General features: G+C 42.6%; 1 protein-coding gene across 1 annotated transcript in view; it reads left to right on the top strand.

The window, feature by feature from the left end:
* Positions 1–14,380, top strand: part of LOC148518794 (cytochrome P450 2A13-like) — a 49,202-nt gene extending 34,822 nt beyond the window's left edge. The window contains exons 7-9 of the mRNA XM_088477120.1: positions 9,967–10,154; positions 10,255–10,396; positions 14,133–14,380. Coding sequence (XP_088333246.1) covers positions 9,967–10,154; positions 10,255–10,396; positions 14,133–14,314 — 512 coding nt within the window. The 3' untranslated portion in view covers positions 14,315–14,380. The remainder of the gene's footprint in view (positions 1–9,966; positions 10,155–10,254; positions 10,397–14,132) is intronic.
* Positions 14,381–19,481: the final 5,101 nt, after the last annotated feature.

Raw genomic sequence — 19,481 nt, 5'->3', positions numbered from 1 at the left:
TCCAAAAATTTTTTTAAAAAATATATTTTTGTATTTGTTAATTGTGTGCGCAGTAGCCGCACGTGCATCAACAAAGTAGCGCCAAGCGTGCGCCTGTGTCATAAGTAAAGGGCCGGCTGGCTTGACCGTTAAAGGGTGCTGTATTTTCTGTGTTTGTGAATTGTGTGCACTGTGGCTGCACGTGCATCAACAAAGGAGCAGTGCCAAGCGTGCGCCTGTGTCCCATAAGTAAAGATCCGGCTGGCTAATTTCTTAAAGGGGGGTGCAACCCACAAAGTGCACTAGTCTCCAACAAAAATAAAAAATTATTTTCTGTGTTTGTGTGCGCCTTAGCCGCATGTATATATCAATAAAACATAAATGGAAGACCAAACTTTCTCCGATAAAAATAAAATAGGGAAAGATCAAGAACCACTTCCTCCTAGTGCTGTTGCTGCTGCTGGGAGTTGTTCATCATCCCAGAGAGGAAGTGGGAACACCACTACTTTTACTAAACAATTGACCCGCCAACAGTCCTTAGCGAGGAGGATGAAGTACGACAGCAGTCATCCTGAAGCAAAACGTATAACTGAGGCCTTGACTGCTATGTTGGTGTTAGTCGTGCATCCGGTATCCGCCATTAGTGCAGTGGGATTTAGACAATTGATGGAGGTAGTGTGTTCCCGGTTCCTAATCCCGTCTAGATTCCACTTCACTAGGCTGGCAATACCGAGACTGTACAGAAACGTCAGAAAAAGTGTCCTCAGTGTCCTGAAAAATGCGGTTGTACCCAATGTCCACTTAACCACGGACATGTGGACAAGTGGAACAGGGCAGACTAAGGACTATATGACTGTGACAGCCAACTGGGTAAATGTATCACCTTACGCAGCAACAACAGTAGCGTCACCAGTATCAGCATCTCTGAAATGCCAGCTCGTTCCAAGGCAAGCTACGCTGTGTATCACCGGTTTCAGTAAGAGGCACACCACTGACAACCTCTTAGAGAAACTGAGGGAAATCATTGTCCAGTGGCTTACCCCACTTAGACTCTCCTGGGGATTTGTGATATCTGACAACGCCACCAATATTGTGCGGGCATTACATCTGGGCAAATTCCAGCACATCCCATGTTTTGCTCACACAATAAACTTGGTGGTGCAGAATTTTCTGAAAAGCGACAGGGGCGTGCAGGAGATGCTTTGGGTGGCCCGAAAAATTTCTGGCCACTTTTGCCATTCAGCGACTGCGTGTGTCTGTGTCATAAGTAAAGGGCCAGCTGGCTTGTCCAATAAAGAGTGCTGTAACCCCCAAAGTGCACTCCAAACAAAATAAAAAATTCTTCTTTTTTTTTTCTGTCTTTGTGAAATGTGTGGGCTGTAGCTGTACCTGCACCCTCGAAGCATCAGTGACAAGCATGCGTCTGTCTGTTAAAGGGTTGTGTAACCCTCAAAGTGCGCTCCTCAAACAATAAAAAAATTCTTCTATTTTTCTAAATCAGATAAAGAGAAAAACAGATAGGTGCACTGACTGTTCAATTGCTGTTTAATATAAAAACCTTCAGCTGATACCAGAGGGGCTTCTGCATTAGGCCCTCAAAACAAGATAGAGAACAGAAATAAGGTATCTGCGCTGGTAAAACCCCCACAATAAAACATACACACATGTAACAAGTAATTGTTAAAAATTGTAACCATAAATGATACAAACAGCCATGTAATTGGGATAATAGTTCAGAGAAATTGTATCCAATAATTCCCAATGGCTAACTTAATATCCAGTGAAACGGAACAGGCAATTCACACTATGGTATGTGCAAATAAGGCTGCCCAAATAATGAGAAATGTGGTACTATAGCTGATCAGTGTCACAAGTCACTCTCACATCCCAATGGGTAAATTCTGTAGATTGAAACTCCTTACCCAACAGAGGTTCATAGGATGGAATTGTAGCGGCAGTGATAGTCAGCTGAATAGCGCCGTTATTGCGGCTCCTGCCCGCACTCTGGGTGGATAATGGAGATCCGTTGATTGAGAAGTGCAACGTGCTGCACAAAGGGTGCCGAAGCTGGACTGGACAGTGCCACCGGAGCGGCCCCCACACACACCACAGGCGGATGGGCAACAGCCCGCACGGAGATGGACAACGTGGCACAGGAGCCCCAGGAGGAGAAGGACACCAGCCTCAATCAATATGCACGTGTCCATCCTGACAATGTAGGAGCCCGGCGGCTGATGGAATTAAAGTCAGATAGCCGCTGAGTGTAGTATAGGCGGCTGCCAGGAGCTAGGCACTCAGGGATCCAGCTGGCTTGGAGCGGGGAGCCCGGATAACCACCACTTGAACAAAGTGTGCTACAGAAATGTATGAAGCGGTCAGTAGTTCACTGGTTCCTTGACGCGTTTATCCCCTATACAGGGGTTTTCTCAAAAGGCTCTTTGCCAGGGACTTACAGTACAATACAATGCAGGACAAGGACAAGGTGTATATACATTGATCCATCAGTAATCATAACACTCAAATGAACAAAAGGATGTAAGCAACCAAGTGTTATGTGCCCTAGTGGGGTGTAAGGATTAGATGAAAGTATAAGTATGGAGAATCACAAGATGATAGAGAGTCCTGCTCATGAGAGCTTACAATCTAATGAGGAGGGGCAGACAAACAGGACTGGCACAGATGGTGTAGACAATGAGATAGGAGTATGTAGCAACAGGTTAGGATGGTAGCTGGAATGTATTGATGCAGTAGTGGGTCTTGAGAGCCTGTTTGAAGATTTGTAGAGAGGTGGAGAGTCTTATGGGGAGAGGGAGAGAGTCCCAGAGGTAGGGAGCAGCACGGTCAAAATCTTGGAGGTGCGAGTGGGAGGAAGTAATCAGTTGACAGCATTTGTTGAGTGAAGAGGGCTGATGGGATTGTGATGGGGAGATGAGGTCAGAGATGTAAATGGAAGTGGAATGGGTAAACGCAAAGAGAGAGAAGGGAAGTGATGAGGGGTGGAGAAAAGGGAGTTGAAAGTGGTGTAGACTTCATGGGTTTGGAAAACATGGGAGGAGATAAGGGTCTTGAAATATGACTGTAAAGAAAGGTAGAGGGCAACATTGTAGGTTGAGAGCATACATTTGAAATTTAAGAAGTCAGCATCCTCCACTGTCTCTCAGCAGTATGTGACCATGTTTGCAGATATCTGGTACATTTGGAATGCCAAGGTTTTGGCGTGGATCTGTTAAGGTGAGTAGTAAACACCAGAGCAACAGACTCAAGAGCAGAATAAGAGAGAAATTGTACAGGGAAACAGCTTAGCCAGGGTAGGAGAGAGAGACAATGAAGGAGAGAAGTGAGTTTAGCAGAAAGGAAGTATAGCCTGAAGATTACACTTAGTGATGGTGGTCTTGGGAGGCAGGGATGGAGAATGACTGAGGGATAGGTTAAAAGATAGAAGATGATGGTCATCAGGGCTGGTGCTTCCTTGGTGTGTGATTATTTCCTGATGGGTGGCAGGGCTCAGCTTTTTGAGCCAAGCTTTTGTGGGAAGCAGTGCTTCTATGCGGCCTATTATAGCATAAGAGTGCCTGGGTAGCATTTGCCTTTTGATAGCGGCGAGTTGGTCATTCCCATTAGAGGGGGACTGGGCCATCATCTTAGCTAGGATTCTTTAACATTTATTTTGTTTGCAACATTAAGTTAACCCTTTCCTTACTCCTGCTTTACGTAAATGCTTATAGTAAGTACTATGGGCCTGATTCAGAGCCACTCGTAAGCGGCAGCTCGTTCGCTCCATGCGATGTTTGCCCAACTGCGCATGCATACGGATCGTTATAAGCATGCGCGAACCAGTCAGTGCAGCCGAAATTCATGTGCTCGCAAAATAGAGAATGCCTGCTAATTTGAGTGACAGGATGAGGCGTACTGTATGTGGGTGGTAACAGGGGAAGGTGCTTGAAAGGGGAGTGGAGATCCGATCGCAGGCGTGCTTAAAGGTCAAAACGGGCGTTTTATGGGTGTGCATACTTAAAACAGCAGCGTCATTGACCATGTCACAGGGTTTTTTTTAAGCCAGAACTGCTCGCAAAATTGTGGAAGCAAAAACCAACCACAAGAATAGCGAGCAGCTCATACCCTGTTCGATGTACTCGATTAATCTAATAAATAGCGGACATGACGTAGGATGCGAGCGGCCAGGGGGCATAGTTTCCCAAAAAACGACCACAAGTTTTGTTCGCTCGTTCAGACCTAGAGGTGTGAACAGACCGCAAACAGCGAACGGTTCATATGAATAGCCACCCCTATTTTCAGGACGAGCGAGCGCTAATTGCGTCCGGCTCTGAATCAGGCCCTATATTCCTTGTAGTTCTAAAAATGTATGATCAGACTGGCAATGAATCTATAGAACTGCTCCAAAGGGTGAGAACACATACAGTGCAGTAGTCTTATTTTAAAGTCTTAACTAATGAAAACATGTACAGTACAGTATGTTGCTATTGCTGCTTTTTACTCCTCATGTCTCATTCTGAGTTTATAGAGAATATTATTTTGCATGTTATTATTTTTTTGCATGTGGATTAAAGATCCATATTGCAAACCCAGTTTGTGTTTTGTTCACCAAATAATAACCATAGTTTGGTTCACTTAACACACGTAAACGTACATTGCAGGATATAGGAATGGCATTCCCTGTTGTTAATGCAAATTATATTTCAATGTTACAGTCAGGGCCGCCATCAGGGGGGGACTGCTGGGACTGGAGTCCCGGGCCTGGACACTCAGGGGGCCCGCTCCTACCCCCCTGTTACTGTACTGTAAAAGTGTGTGCTGGCTGCCCTCCTGCTCCGCCTACTTACGCTGCGGCCAGCACACAAATCCCTTTGAAAAAAAGTGTCACATCGGCCGTGGCTCGCTCCACCCAACATTCTGCGGCCGCCCACCACTGAGGCTGCCTGGTTGGGCAGGAGGACAAGGTGCCGCCAGCAATCTGCAGCCAGACACTGCACACATGCGCTGGACCTGGCCTTGGGCCGGCATTAGCAGAGAAGCTGTCAGAGCAGAGGCTGAGCACTGTGAGCAGCACTGGGGTGGGGGTGGGGCCCGGCTGCCTGATGACTCCTCGGATATTTAAGCCAGTGATCTAAGGAGTCTGAAGTGAGCTGAGCTGTCTGCTTCAGTCTCCCCTTATCACTGGCTGAGAGCCAATGAGTCATCAGGAAGCTCCGCCCCCTCCCCAGTCAGTGCAGTGTGTTCAGCTTCTCCAGGGACACCCGACCAGCATCAGGACTGATGACAGCAGCACAGCAGAGAAGCTAACTGGCAGGGAGCAGGACTGGCCAGTGTTGTAATAGGTAAGTGTTGGAGGTGGGGCACAGTGTGGGTGAGAGGAGGGGGCACAGTGTGGGTGACAGTGTGGGTGAAATGAGGAGGCATAGTGTGGGTGAGATGGGGGAAGGGGTAGTACAGTGTGATTGACATGAGGGGGCACAGTGTGGTTGAGATGAGGGAAGGGGAGCACGGTGTGGGTGAGTTAAGGGACAGGGAGCACAGTGTGGGTGACATTAAGGGGCACAGTGTGGGTGAGATGAAGGAAGGGGGAACACAGTGTGGGTGACTTGAGGGGTCACCGTGTGGGTGAGATGAGGGAAGGGGAGTAAAGTTTGGGTGAGATGAGGGAAGGGGAGCACAGTGTGGGTGACATTAGGGGTCACAGTGTGGGTGAGATGAGGGAAGGGGAGCACAGTGTGGGTGAGATAAGAGACAGGGAGCACAGTGTGGGTGACATTAGGGGGAACTGTGTTGGTGAGATGAGGGAAGGGGTGCACGGTGTGGGTGACATAAGGGACAGGGAGCACAGTGTGGGTGACAGAGGGCACAGTGTGGGTGAGATGAAGGAAGGGGGAACACAGTGTGGGTGACTTGAGGGGGCACAGTGTGGGTGAGATGAGGGAAGGGGAGCACAGTGTGGGTGAGATGAGGGAAGGGGGAGCACAGTGTGGGTGACTTGAGGGGGCACAGTGTGGGTGAGATAAGGGACAGGGAGCACAGTGTGGGTGACATTAGGGGGCACAGTGTGGGTGAGATGAGGGAAGGGGAGCATGGTGTGGGTGAGATAAGGGACGAGGAGCACAGTGTGGGTGACATTAGAGGGCACAGTGTGGGTGAGATGATGGAAGAGGGAGCACGGTGTGGGTGAGATAAGGGAAGGGGAGTACAGTGCGGGATTGGGAAATGGAAGCGCAATGCGGGATGTGGAGCACAGTGGGATACAGAGAAGGGAAGGCAAAACAGATAGGGGGCACAAGGCAGAACATATAGGGTGAAGCACACACTGTACATACAGATACTGTATAAGAAAGGACAAGATAATATATTTATAACGGCTTCTTTGCTGTTCAAGTTTAGTCTGCCGGGAGTCAAGTAGATGCCAAAGTCAAGATACCGCGCAGAGGCAAGTGAGGATGTAGTGCTTGGCAAGCTAAGGGTACCCCTCTGTGCCCGCCAAGGTTGTCAGAGCAAGTAAGGTCCCAGTGGGATAACCCTTCCTCATTACCACCCTAGACTTCCAGGGTGTCGGGCCTTTTTCCCTGGGCATGCAGAGGCACATAGCAAAGCCAGGGCCACTTACTTGTGTTTGCCTCCCAAACAAAGTTGCCAACTAGCCCCTCACTATACCCCCCCCACACTTATGCAGCACCTTAGAAGGAGTCAAGTTACTTCTCACCCAGCCGCTTGGGGCCGCCCTCCCGCTCCACCTCCTACATACGCCGCAATACATTTTTCCCTGTGAGCTGGCACAACATGATGTTAAGGGGGGGGCCTAGGGGGCCCTGCCTATTTTATCAGTCCCGGGCCCCACAATTTTTGATGGCATCCCTGGTTACAGTTTATTAAATGTATGGATTTAGGGGGAATTAAATTAGCTGCAGTACTCTACCACCAGGTTATCGATCCCCAATCTAATTCAGTTAGCCCTGAAGTCAGAACTTTTCAGGGGGGATGGCATAGTCGTGGGAGGCAGTGCCACACACCCTTTAGCAAAGAAAAGAAAAAAAAACTGCCTGCGGCTGGTGAAAAAAAATGCCCTATAACCAGCCCTGCTATTGCGGCCAGGCCCGTGAAAAAACATAGGATCGATATTAACACCTCTGTGTTTTTGCCACCCAAAAAACATTTTTAAAGTGGAAAATCAGGAACCAATTTTCGCACCTGAAAAAATATTGAGTCGAATTGAATTTCTCCCTTCCACCCATAGTCTTACAAGGAAAGGAACAATTTCCACAAAGTGTAATAGTTGGGAGTGTAACCTTTGAGTAGCAGAGAGGATCTCCACCTAAGGGGGTGGCCTAGTCGCAGGAGGAAGTACCACACATCCCTTAGAAAAAAAGAGAAAAAAAATGGTACTGCACACTGAAGAGGGAGGCGCTGTGAGCCCCTCAGCCAGAGGCAAATCCAGGGGAGCCACAATCAGTGTGATTGCACCCCCATACCCCTGCAGAGGAGAGGAGACTGCTGCTGCTGCTCAGTGAAAGTAGTCTCCATGGTCCCACTGCAGCCCAGCATATAGCAGCATGTGCTGGTATGTTGACAGGTAGCTGGCACTTATCTGGCATTTTTTCACCTGCCTGAGGCTTGTAAACAAAAATGCTCGATAACCAGCCCTGTTATTGCAGCTGGGCCTGCAAAAATACATAGGTCCATGTGTTAATGTGGATCCTATATGTTTTTGCCACCCAAAAAGAAATGTTTAAGTGGAAACATGGGAACCAATTTTCACACCTCAAAAATATTGGATCTAATTAAATTCCTCCCTTCACCCCATAGTCTTACAAGGAAAGGAACAATTTCTGCAAAATATAGAAGTTGGGAGCGTAACCTTAAGTAGCAGAGAGGATCTCCACCTTGGAGTTCACAGTAAGAAATGCCCTTATTGACCACTGTAGTCGATCAAGTTTCTCTATTCTCTACTTGGCAGACAGTGATGTGGTCAAAGGTAAGATCAGTAAATCCAAGCTCTCTTATTTGGAAAGTCCAAGATCTCCAATTTGGAAAGGACTAAAAACTAAAGCAGCTATTTAATTAATTCTGTAGACCATGACATATCACCATTCTACTAATTAGCTTTGTCAGGGGATTGTGATGTTCACCAACTCCTACAGATGTGGTTATGCAGTGCATATACTTTTGATCAGTATACTAGAAATACTGTAATTTAAGGAAACTTTTAGCTTAACTGAAGAAGCAAACAGGGCTAGTGTTACAAGTTGCGGTCAAAACTTGTCTCCCTCCAGAAGTTTACGGTTGCAGGACACTGTTGTTCAGGGTTCCTCAGTTACTAGGTGATCAGCACGCCTCAGGATGACACATGTTATCAATAGCACTACGTGATTGGGCGGTCCTCCTATTTGTACACACTGCACCTTTGCCACCTGGATGACTATAGCATTCTTGATGGGTCTCTAGCTGCATGATCAGTTTCCTGTCTCACCTCATGGAAGGATATTTTGATTCTCCGGCTGTATATCTTATCTACCTCCAATTTCCGTGGCCTCTGCTATGGCTCCTAAGCCACACCAGCAGCTCCCGTGCTGTACTGTGGCATGCTAAGCCTCTTCAACAGCTCCATAGCTGCACCAGCAGGTTTGGACTCTTCAAGCTGAATCGTTTCATTTAGTTTCAATTATCTTTATTCTCAACTGCAGTACGCTATTTGTACACAAACTCACTACTCACATCTATCTACCAACTTGTTAGGACATTGTATTCTAATTTGGACACAAACTTGTACTCAGATCTATGTACCAACTCATCAGGACATTGTACACTAATTAGTACACAACTTTGTACACAGCCTATGCACTGGTTCTTCAAAACCAAATCAACTACGTCAACTATTTAACTCTATTCAGAGCCAGCTCCAAGCCACGTCATTGGCTCTCAAAGCCAAAACAAATATAAACTCACTTCAGTACTGGCTCCAAGCCACACCATCGGCTCTTAAAGCTGCATCAATTGTGTGTCATGTTCTGTACTGGCTCCTAGCTTCATTATCAGCTCTCAAAGCCACATCAACTGCACCAACTATTAAACTCTCTTCAGTACCAGCTTCAAAGCTGCATTATCAGCTCTCAAAGCCACATCGATTGTGTACTATCTGCTGTACTGGCTCCAAGCTGCCTCATCAGCTCTCAAAACAAATAAATTGTCAATTCTCTTCATTACTGGCCCCAAGCAGCACCATCGGCTCTCAAAGCTGCATCAACAGCTGATCTATTACCCAAAGGTTTCCATACCACACTTTCAGCTGACTAGACTGTTCACCAAACTCACAGAGAACTGTACCAGTTTCAGTTCCCACTGTTACTTTCACCACTGAATCCTTTTGTTCCTCAGTGTGAATTGCTACTACTTCAAGCTGTAAGCCCTGGCGTTCCTAGTTCTAAGGGAACAACATGCAGTTGTTAATGGCAGAAAACCTCGCTAGCCTGGTTCTAGCTTATTCACATGGAGTAGGCATAAGATTCATAACAGCTAGTCTTACAGGTAGGTTTTGGTAATAAAAAATAAAACAGTCTCTTTTTGTTACTTTAATGGAATCAGAGTGGTCATAAAATCAACTTTCCATGTATTCAGGTAATTATTTACAATAATAACAAATAACAGATATATAGTATAATTTTTTTCAGATAAAGGACCTGTTATATTGTGTTTTATTTCATTTAAATTTTGGCCATCTCAACTGGTTACTTTTTGTTTTTCTCTTTAATGATATTACAATTTCAAATGTGTTTTCAAACTTCACAATTGGAGGTTGCATTTTTATTTTATTGAATTATGACTCTATATTAAATCTAGTCTGCAGTTGATTTAATTTTTGAGGATGGTATTTACGATCATGACATCACCCTGGATTGTCAGTGTACTTTATGAAAATTGCTATATGTAAAGGTAAGCTGCATGCACATTGTTGTTATAATGTCTTTATTGGTTTTAATATAACAGGGAAGATTCATGATGAGATTGACCGTGTAGTTGGACAAGATCGATGTCCATCAGTGGAGGATCGGAGTAAAATGCCATATACCGATGCCGTGATCCATGAGATTCAGAGATGTGCAGATATTTTCCCTATAGGACTGGCACATCGAGCAAGAGAAGACACAGTCTTCAGGGGATATCACATTCCCAAGGTAACAAGGTTAATGACAGAATGTCCAAAAACTTTATTTTACAACTGTTAGGCAACTTATATTGTTAAATTGATGGAAATATATTTATAAATACCATCAGGGCATGTTGGTGGTTCCGATCCTAACCTCAGTTCTGAAGGACCCAAAACTCTTCAAGAATGCAGAACACTTTGATCCTGGGCACTTTCTTGATGAGAATGGTGGCTTTAAGAAGAACAAAGCTTTCATTCCTTTTTCTGCAGGTACTAAAATGTTCCATGGTCAGTATTTTAAATGTAATTAGTACCTACTATTTTTCAGTGTAGCTCGGCCCCCTTTATTCCCACACACAAAAGTCATACATTAGCAAATATTTAATAAAAACTAATATTTTAATCTAACCTGTTGGTTTTAGTGGGCTCAGTGCCCCTTTTGGGTGTTTTACCATCTCAGCCCCAAAAAATTGTAATAGTGCTTTAATGAATCAAAGAGACACACTGCAACCTAAGAGTCCCAGGAGGCAAAACTCCAATCTGGAACCCTGTGGGTTATGATGATAGTAGCATGGACAATACTGCCTTTGGATCTTGTAACCCCCGCTCTAGAGATCATTTGGATAACAGAAGGTAGCTAGACTTCAGAACAGGTCTTTTGGAAGTACCATACATTGGGTGAAGTATTGAAATCTCTAGATTTAGTGTAGCCAGTTTGGAAAACACCCCTAATCCTGACAGTATGTGGACATGGGAAAATAACATCCCTTCACCATGCAAGAAATGTAAACTGACCTGTATTGGTTAAAGGGGCAGGAGTAAAAAAAAAGTCAGCAGAGCCCCATGTAAAGTGCTTACACTATTGGATTCCATCTGTGGATAATAACTGTTATCATTACCTCACAGTGATGTTTTCCAACTCTTTATATTTGAACAATAAACATAATTCTTTCTGCTACCACATAGTCCTGGTCTTAAGTAAGTAGTCAGGAGTAAAAACTCAGTCACCAGCAAAAAATTCTGTAGCCAGTAACTACACCCAGAAGCAGGGCCGTAACTAGGGTAGTGCGGCCGGTGCCATTGCACAGGGCACCACAGGTCAGGGGGTGCTGTTTTGGCCTGTAAAATTTCTGTTTATTATCATTCTCACTTGTAGCTTCCTCTTATTTCATCCCCAGCATCTCCTGACCTCCCCTTTCTCTTCCCTGGCCCTTCCCCATGAGGCCATTCCCCTTTTTTGGGTGCATTATGTCCCTTTGAAAAATGAGGGGGTGTCAATGCTCTTTCTGGCACAGGGCACCAAAAAGTCTACTTATGGCTCTGCCCAGAAGTAAAGGATCCCAGGTCCAGGATTATTCATGACTACTCTCCTAGAATACCAGAAGGAGTGGTCATTGATGACAGGTTACTGACAGTAAAAAGAAAAGCCAAGTCAAATCAATTAAACCATTGGATACAGGAGTGACAGAGTAAGAACACCCTATCACACTGCTCTCCTTACTATTGCTCATATCTACTCATTTTATTGCACAGTATCATTTATAACTTTTAAAAATATATTAGAAAATAAATTGGCTGAATGAATGATCTCCTATATCCTGTCATCTAGGAACAGTAAAGTACACTCTGATATGAAGAGTATTATGGCCTATTGCAAAACAAATTACAATTCAGGAAAAAACACAAGATAAAACGTCTGGTTCATTAAGGGGCATATTAAATATATAAATAATCATTGCAGAAAACAAACAGGTAGGAGCCACTCTGAGGGCACTACTTCCAAACATAAATATTCATACAATATGTTCCTTGATTCAGAATCCACAGTTGTAAATTTTCTTTGTCCCCGTGTATACCTAGTTCTTGCCTTTTATTCCTCAGTAAAAAGAAAAAAATATGTTCAATGTACAGTATAGTTTTCACTTAACATTCACATTAATGACAGCCAGAATAGATAGGTAGTTTTTGGCAGTAGCCACACAGATAGTAGCCCTGACCACCAATATGCACAATCCTTAGGTGTAAAGAAGGGGCATACTGTACATTACTCAACTAGTAGAAAACACATATAAAGGTTTCTTTTACTCGCCAATCCAATCTCTCCAAATACTTAAGCACTCCAGGAAAATATAAAAGAAAACATAACCCACTCACACTGTTCAAAGGAATTCAATGCACATGAAGGTATCTTTTATCACTCCAGAGTAGGATGGACATACACCCACTCAAGATATCAAACACAACATGAATCCCATAATGGTTTCTTTAGGTCCTCCATTGTTTCTCAGAGTTGTCTTGTGGGTATGCTGTCACATGATTAAACATTTAATATGGTAAAGTTTAACAATATATTATTATTCCCTTGCAAGGGATAAAACAAATAATAAACACAGAAAAGTGGTCTAATTCCCAATAAACGGTCCAAAAAAATACATACAGGATAAAAAAATCAGATTTATACATCCATAATACACCCCCACAACTGCTCTGGATATTGTCAAAGTGAAAATAGGATGTACTGTAGCTCGAAAAAATTACCCTGAAACAAAGGGAATAGCAGCTCACACTTCCATATGTCAAAGTGTTTCGGTTTTATGCCTTTGTCAAGACAAAGGTATAAAACAAAAATGCAATGACACTCTTACACAGAAAACATGCAAATAACAGAGGCCCTTTACAAGGAGGGAACAGGGGTGTTTCAGGACCACCCACTTAGATTGGCAAGAGGGATAATCCATAGAAACACACCAAGTACCCAAGTTCTTCTATGATCCTGCTCCACCAAGTTACTGACCCCTAGAGGATGAGGTGGGACCCACTGGGGATTTCTTCTGTACACCTCTGGGCAATGCTAACCCTGATTAGACACCTCATGCTAGGCAGAGGGGGTAGGCTACATGAAATGAGTGTATGTAGTGCTAGATCCACAGTGGTAATCTATGTCAGTCTCTGTTGTCACTATAAAGATAACATATTTAATACTAAATAATAAGGTTCCACAATGTTCTGTAGGTTATTGATGGGAACAGGAGCTAACTAGAAATGGGTTGAGTAGCATAACATTGTGCTGTCACCTGTAGTCATCACTGTTTCTTAAACCAGGATGGTAAGAAAATGAAAGCAAATATTCTGACTTTGGTTACTCTTTAGTAAGATGACCTTTATATTGTGTTGTTTAAAGTAAACTTTACTAATTTCAGTATCATTGCGCTCAATACAATTAGGTGCGAGTTTGTGCGACTTACAGTACCTCCGGACTCACTAATTTCTGTTCACAGCCCCAAAGAGCTGCTGGCAATAATGCACAAGCCCAGGGTGAGATTGGGCCATGAGGGGGATGAATTGCTGTGGCATTGCTGGTGTTTCTATGACATTGCAATGGCTGTTCGCCTCAAATTGGATTGAGCCCTTTGAGTCAAATCCTAAAGTTAACAGGTTCTTAGTTTAAAAGTTGTTAATTCACATGCATTGTAGTAATTGTCATATAAATAAGTAACAGTGCTTCTTTTTTTATTACATTTTTGTAAGCTACTCTATATGCTCTGCCATGGCTATCTAACAGCTGCCCTCTTAGAAATGTTTCTAGATATATTGGCATGGTCCCCCAAGCAGTACATCCATGCTGTCTTGAATTTTGTAATTTGTTTAACTGAAGAGATAGCAAACTTGTAATTTAAATATGATACGTTAAACATACAAACCTATAAATAATTGGAAATTAAATTATACTAAATATGTTTTGAATACCCTTTGGTATATGGATTAATTCAGAATCATATTTGAATGGTCAAATGGGAATACCCAGGTATTTGAAGGCTCCATAGCAAAAGTTTGTAAGGGCCCCTACTGTATGCACCACCCAATGGTGAAACATTTATAGAACACATGTAACTTTGACAAGGAAAATGAAGAGAAAATACATCCAAATGCATTGTAAATTGTCAGCATAATCCAATTTTTCCTAATGTACAGTATGGGATTTCTTTTTTCTCTTCCGTCTTCCCAGGAAAACGTATGTGTATGGGGGAGAGTCTGGCTCGCATGGAGATCTTCCTTTTTCTCACCACTATACTGCAAAAGTTTATTTTGAAGCCCACAGTGGACAAGAATGATTTGGACATCACACCAGAACCCAAGACCAATGGTTCTCGACCTCGTACTTATAAGATGTTTGTTGTTCCTCGCTGAGGAAATACTGTTCTCATCATATTACATTCTTACTAATAACAAATAGGAATATAAGACATGCAGACAATGTGCACATACCTTTTCGTATGTATAAAACTAAATATATTTCTTATAACTTACTGGAATTGCAATAAATATTTCCAAATTTCTATCCAGCTCCAGTTGTGTACCCACCATATAAGCGATACAGTGGTTCAGATCTTAGACAGTTCCATGTGAAATAGATTGAGGAATGAGCTCATTTATTTGAAGAAAACACAAAATGACATAAGACATGTATAGGTGGAAAAATGTGTCACTATAGTGTGTATGTGAATGTGGTGTGCCTGAGTCAGCTTTGGTGAGATCACACATGAGGGAGCTCAACTTTTAAAAAAATGATTTTTCAAAAAGAAATAGAACTGCAAGATGATGATGATGACTTTAGTATCAACAGTATTATGGTATGATAATACGTATCAATCTCTACAGGGTATAAACTAAAGTCCATTGTTGTGATATATTTATAATGGTTTAGGCAGCATAAGCCAAGAAAGTGTTCCCATTTGTCAGACATTAATATTTCATATACCTAAATCCTCCTCAGCAAATGCTCTATAGAATAATGAAAGCTGCATCAAATTCCGTCAAGTGGTTCTCAAGATTACAAACAGACAGACATCTAACAGGGAATTTATTTTATACTATGTATAAACTCATGTACTATATATAATAAAATAAACAAAACCTATGTGCTCTGTCTATTCATGTTAAAAAATTAATCTACTTCCTCCACTCCCAAAGAAAATTCCCAAAGAAAAATTACTACACCACCATATCCACTCCCCACCTACCCCACACACATATAACATTACACCATCCCCAAATAACTTTAATATAACCCAAAACAACATTAGTACCCAACCCAATAATGGTAATACACTTTTTACCCTGCATATTATTATACTATCCACCCCCAAAACAATTATATATACCTTATGTATCACTATTTAAACACATACTAACCCTTCTTATATTTGGGTCAATAAATAAATGCTCATAGTGATTTATGTCCAGTTTATACTAGGAATGAACAGGTTTGGATTTCCAAAAACCGGGTTTGGATTTTGGATTTCCAAAATCCGAACCCTGATATCAGATTTCCAAAAAGTGGGTTCGGATCTCCAAAATCCGAACCCTCCCGAGCCCCTCTGATCCGAGCTGGGAACCAAGTCCGGCTCGGGTTTTCCTGACAGACTCAGTTCCCGGCATGAGGCAAAACATCATCATCCCACTGTCGGATTCTCGCGGGTTTTGGATTCTATAAAGGTCCCATGATCACTGCCATTTTTCATTCTTGCTGTGGAGTGTGCAGAGTTAGGGAGCTTGGAGCTCAGTGTTGTGTGTTAGTTATAAAAATAAAAAATAATAAAGTACTGCTGGCTGTCTACTGTGAAGAGGGAGGATGGGGAGCTGGGAACTGTTGCTGATGGTGACCATAGGGGCTGGCTGGCTGGCTACTGTTGTCCATATACAATAAATAGGGGCTGGCTACTGTTGTCCTTGTCCATTTATTGGCTAGCTGTTGTCCTGTCCATAGGGGCTGGCTGTAGTGCTGTGTTGTCCAGGGGGTGCCCTGTCTGCTCAAGGGGTACGCTCATACAAATCATTTTACAGGGACTGCCCTGTATGCTGTAGGGGTACGCTCATACAAATAATTTTTACAGGGGGTGCCCTGTCTGCTGTAGGGGTACGCTCATACAAATAATTTTTCCAGAAGGTACCCTGTCTGCTGTAGGGGTATGCTCATACAAATATTTTTTATAGGGGCTGCCGTGTCTGCTGTAGGGGTGCACTCATACAAATAATGTTTACAGGGGCTGTCCTGTGGGTTGTACGCTGCCCTTCATCAAAATAATTTTTACAGGGGCTGTCCTGGACAAAGGTCCATGAAAGATGACGTTTTACTTCTTTCTGAGATTTGATTTTTGGCGGGAAAAATCTGAACTTGGTGGGAAAATCCAAACTATTCCGAGCCTGCACATCCCTAGTCTCTGCTACTTTGGTAAGTCTCCTTTTGATAAGGATGAGAGCTATGGCTTCTACTGGATCGGTGGCTGGAAGAGGAATCATATCTGTCTGGGGGAGAATGATTGGATCCGTGACTGTACCAACTTTGGTGAGGTGGATAATGTGATGGTGAGTAACTGGGTTGGGCCATCATTGCTGTGCTGGATCCATGAAGGGTTTCCAACCTATAGAAGTTATTCATCATTGCTTCTTTTTGAAGATTGTCTGGAGAAGAGTAAGATCTCTGATAGTTTGGAACAGTAGGTGAAAGTTCAGAGTATTTCGTGAACTTCCCATTGCCATCATGCCTGCGGTCATGTGTTGATGGACTGTTTCCACTAAAACTGCTATTTCCTTGTGGTGAGTAGGCTGCGCTTATTGCTTCTGCAGAGCCATGGCTGCTTCCTGATCTGAATTGAATTTTCAGTGGCCTCACAAAGAGTTTGATTCCATTTAACAAACTCATTCCGTAGGGAACAAACTCCTCATGTTTGAAATTGACAAAAGCAAATTATTTCAACTTTCCATCCTTGTCCTTTGGAATTTTAAAGTTAATTGCAGGACTATCCTGCAGAAACAGCTTGAACAGGATCTCCTTGGTGGCCCTGGGATCTAAGCTCCCCATGAACAGTGTCCTATCAGCCTCGGCGGCGCCCAACTCTCTCCTGAGTCCCGTCCTGTGTGCCCAGCAGCAGCAGTCGATGGGTGACGTGATAAGTCACTGTGCAGCACCTTTTGGGGGCCTAGTTTTTTAAACCGCCATCCTGTCTGCCACTGCAGTGCCACTCCTAGATGGGCCACATGTTTGTGCCACCCACTTGTGTCGCTTAGCATCGCCATCCATCTACCTCGGTGCAACCTTTTGGCCTAAAAACAATATTGTGAGGTGTGAGGTGTTCAGAATAGACTGGAAATGAGTGGAAATTAATGTTATTGAGGTTAATAATAATGTAGGAACAAAAAAAACAAATTCTGTGATTTTAGCTGTTTTTAAGTTTTTTCCAAAAAAATACAGATCCAAAACACAAAACCCAGAAGGGTGGTTTTGGCAAAACCAATCCAGATCCAAAACACGAAGAAAGATCCAGATCCAAAGCAAAACACGAAAAGTGGCTTGTGCACACCCTTAGTTTATACCTGTATTTCATATTTGTGTTGCACAAGATAGATGGGGGTCCTCTTGGATCAATATTTTGCATGTGAAGGTCACATATGTTCCTACTTTAAAATACTAACACTAATTCAATTGGTGGCAATGAAATGCCAACATTAACTATAACTTCAATGAACACATTACACCCCTTGTGTACTTTTATACAGGTGTTACAATAAATTTAAAAAAGTAAAAACACTGCAAGTAAGGTAGGAACCGAACCTGTGGGTTTTTCTATTTTCTATTATCACCTTGTTAACATAGTTAGGGGGAATTCCATTAGGCATTATAGAGTATTTGTGAAACGTTTTCACCGGTGAAAACATTTATCACATTACAGTATGTGTATCCTATTAACCACAGCTTTTTGCAGGTGCAAATTCTACGTAGCATAATGCCGGGAATAGTTTTCACCACCTCCTGAGTAGGTGATAATGGGTATAGTATAAGAGATAGACAGTAATTGATAGACAAAGGCTAGATAGACACCAGGGGCGGGATGTAATAGAGATCGAGGTTGCCGGAGGTGTGGGATGCCATCTGATCTCAATCATTTTTTTAAAGTAGCAGTCATTTACAAGACAAAACCAGTTCAGTTTTGTCTTGTAAATGACTTCAACTTTAAAATAAAACCCTAATGCCTAATCCCACCATAATGTTAAACAGTCAATAGTTAGACAGGGAAAAAAGTTTGACACAGACAAAAGTCTGACACACTAAAGTTAGCCATGCAAAAAGTTTGACAAGTACAACAGGTCATCATTGTAAAAAGTTCGACAAGAAAATGGTCGACACAAAAATGATTGATAATGTTTTATTTTTTTAGCCCTAATCTTCACTCTAACCCTCCCCTTGGTGCCTAACCCTAACTCTCCCTCCTGGTGCCTAACCCTAACTGTCTGGGTAAGTGCCTAACTCTGTCTGGGTAAGTGCCTAACTCTAACCGTGGGGGTAAGTGCCTAACCCTAACCCTACAGTAAGTGCCTAACCCTAATCCTAAAAGAATGGAAAAAAAGTCGACCATTTTTGTGCCGATCAATTGCATGTCGAACTTTTGACCCCGTCGACCTTTTGTAACTGTCGAACTTTATACATGTCTAACTTTGGTGTGTCTGACTTTTGTCCGTGTCAAACTTTTTTCCATGTCTAACTATTGACTGTCTAACATCTGGTGTCTATCTAGACATTGTCTATCTAATTTCTGTCTATCTCTTATACCACTCACACAAAACCTGTTACCCACAATAGGAAACAGCCTCCTCTCTGTAAACAAATTTAATTGGCATCAGTACAATATATTTGTTTTTTTTATTTTGCTTACATATAAAGCACATAAGTAATACACAGTAATCATAATAAGTCTAATTATTGTCTATCTATAGTATAGTCGGGAACCAGGTGATAAGCTATGCAAAACCCCTATTTTTGGCTAAAAATTTTGGGATTTGGTTCAGAACCACTAGGACACCCTCCTTAATGACTAATTAGGCAAACAAAATTGAATTAACTTAATTTGGACAATAACAACATATCATGTTTGGAGTGAGAAAAAAAAGTGCTTAAAAATGGGTTAATTCATGTGAGATAGGTATATGGGGGTGTTGTATGAATGGGACAGGTGTTTTTAAGATTTTTAAGTTTTTTTTTAAAGTCTCTTTAAATGAACTAAATATATACTTATAGCCATTTTCATGCACCCCAAAAAATGATGGCCGCTAGTACACTTTTATAATGTTACCCAATATTAGTTTGACTTTTTTGGGGATACAGGCAGATTTCCTCATTTTCGCCTATACTTTAACACCACAAAGAGTTTTCGCGACCTTTGGAATTTAATTGTGCAAAAAATGGAAGCCAAAAGACGCAAATTTTATGCACCAAATGCCGCAAAGTGTGCAACAACTTAACATTTGTTGAATTAGAATTTTATTGCCGCTAATTGAATTCCCCCTTAATGTTAAATTA

Source organism: Taudactylus pleione, unplaced genomic scaffold, assembly GCF_031769625.1.
Source record: "Taudactylus pleione unplaced genomic scaffold, aTauple2 ptg000199l, whole genome shotgun sequence".
NCBI classification, from domain to species: Eukaryota; Metazoa; Chordata; class Amphibia; order Anura; family Myobatrachidae; genus Taudactylus; species Taudactylus pleione.
This window is presented reverse-complemented; position numbering and strand designations above follow the sequence as displayed.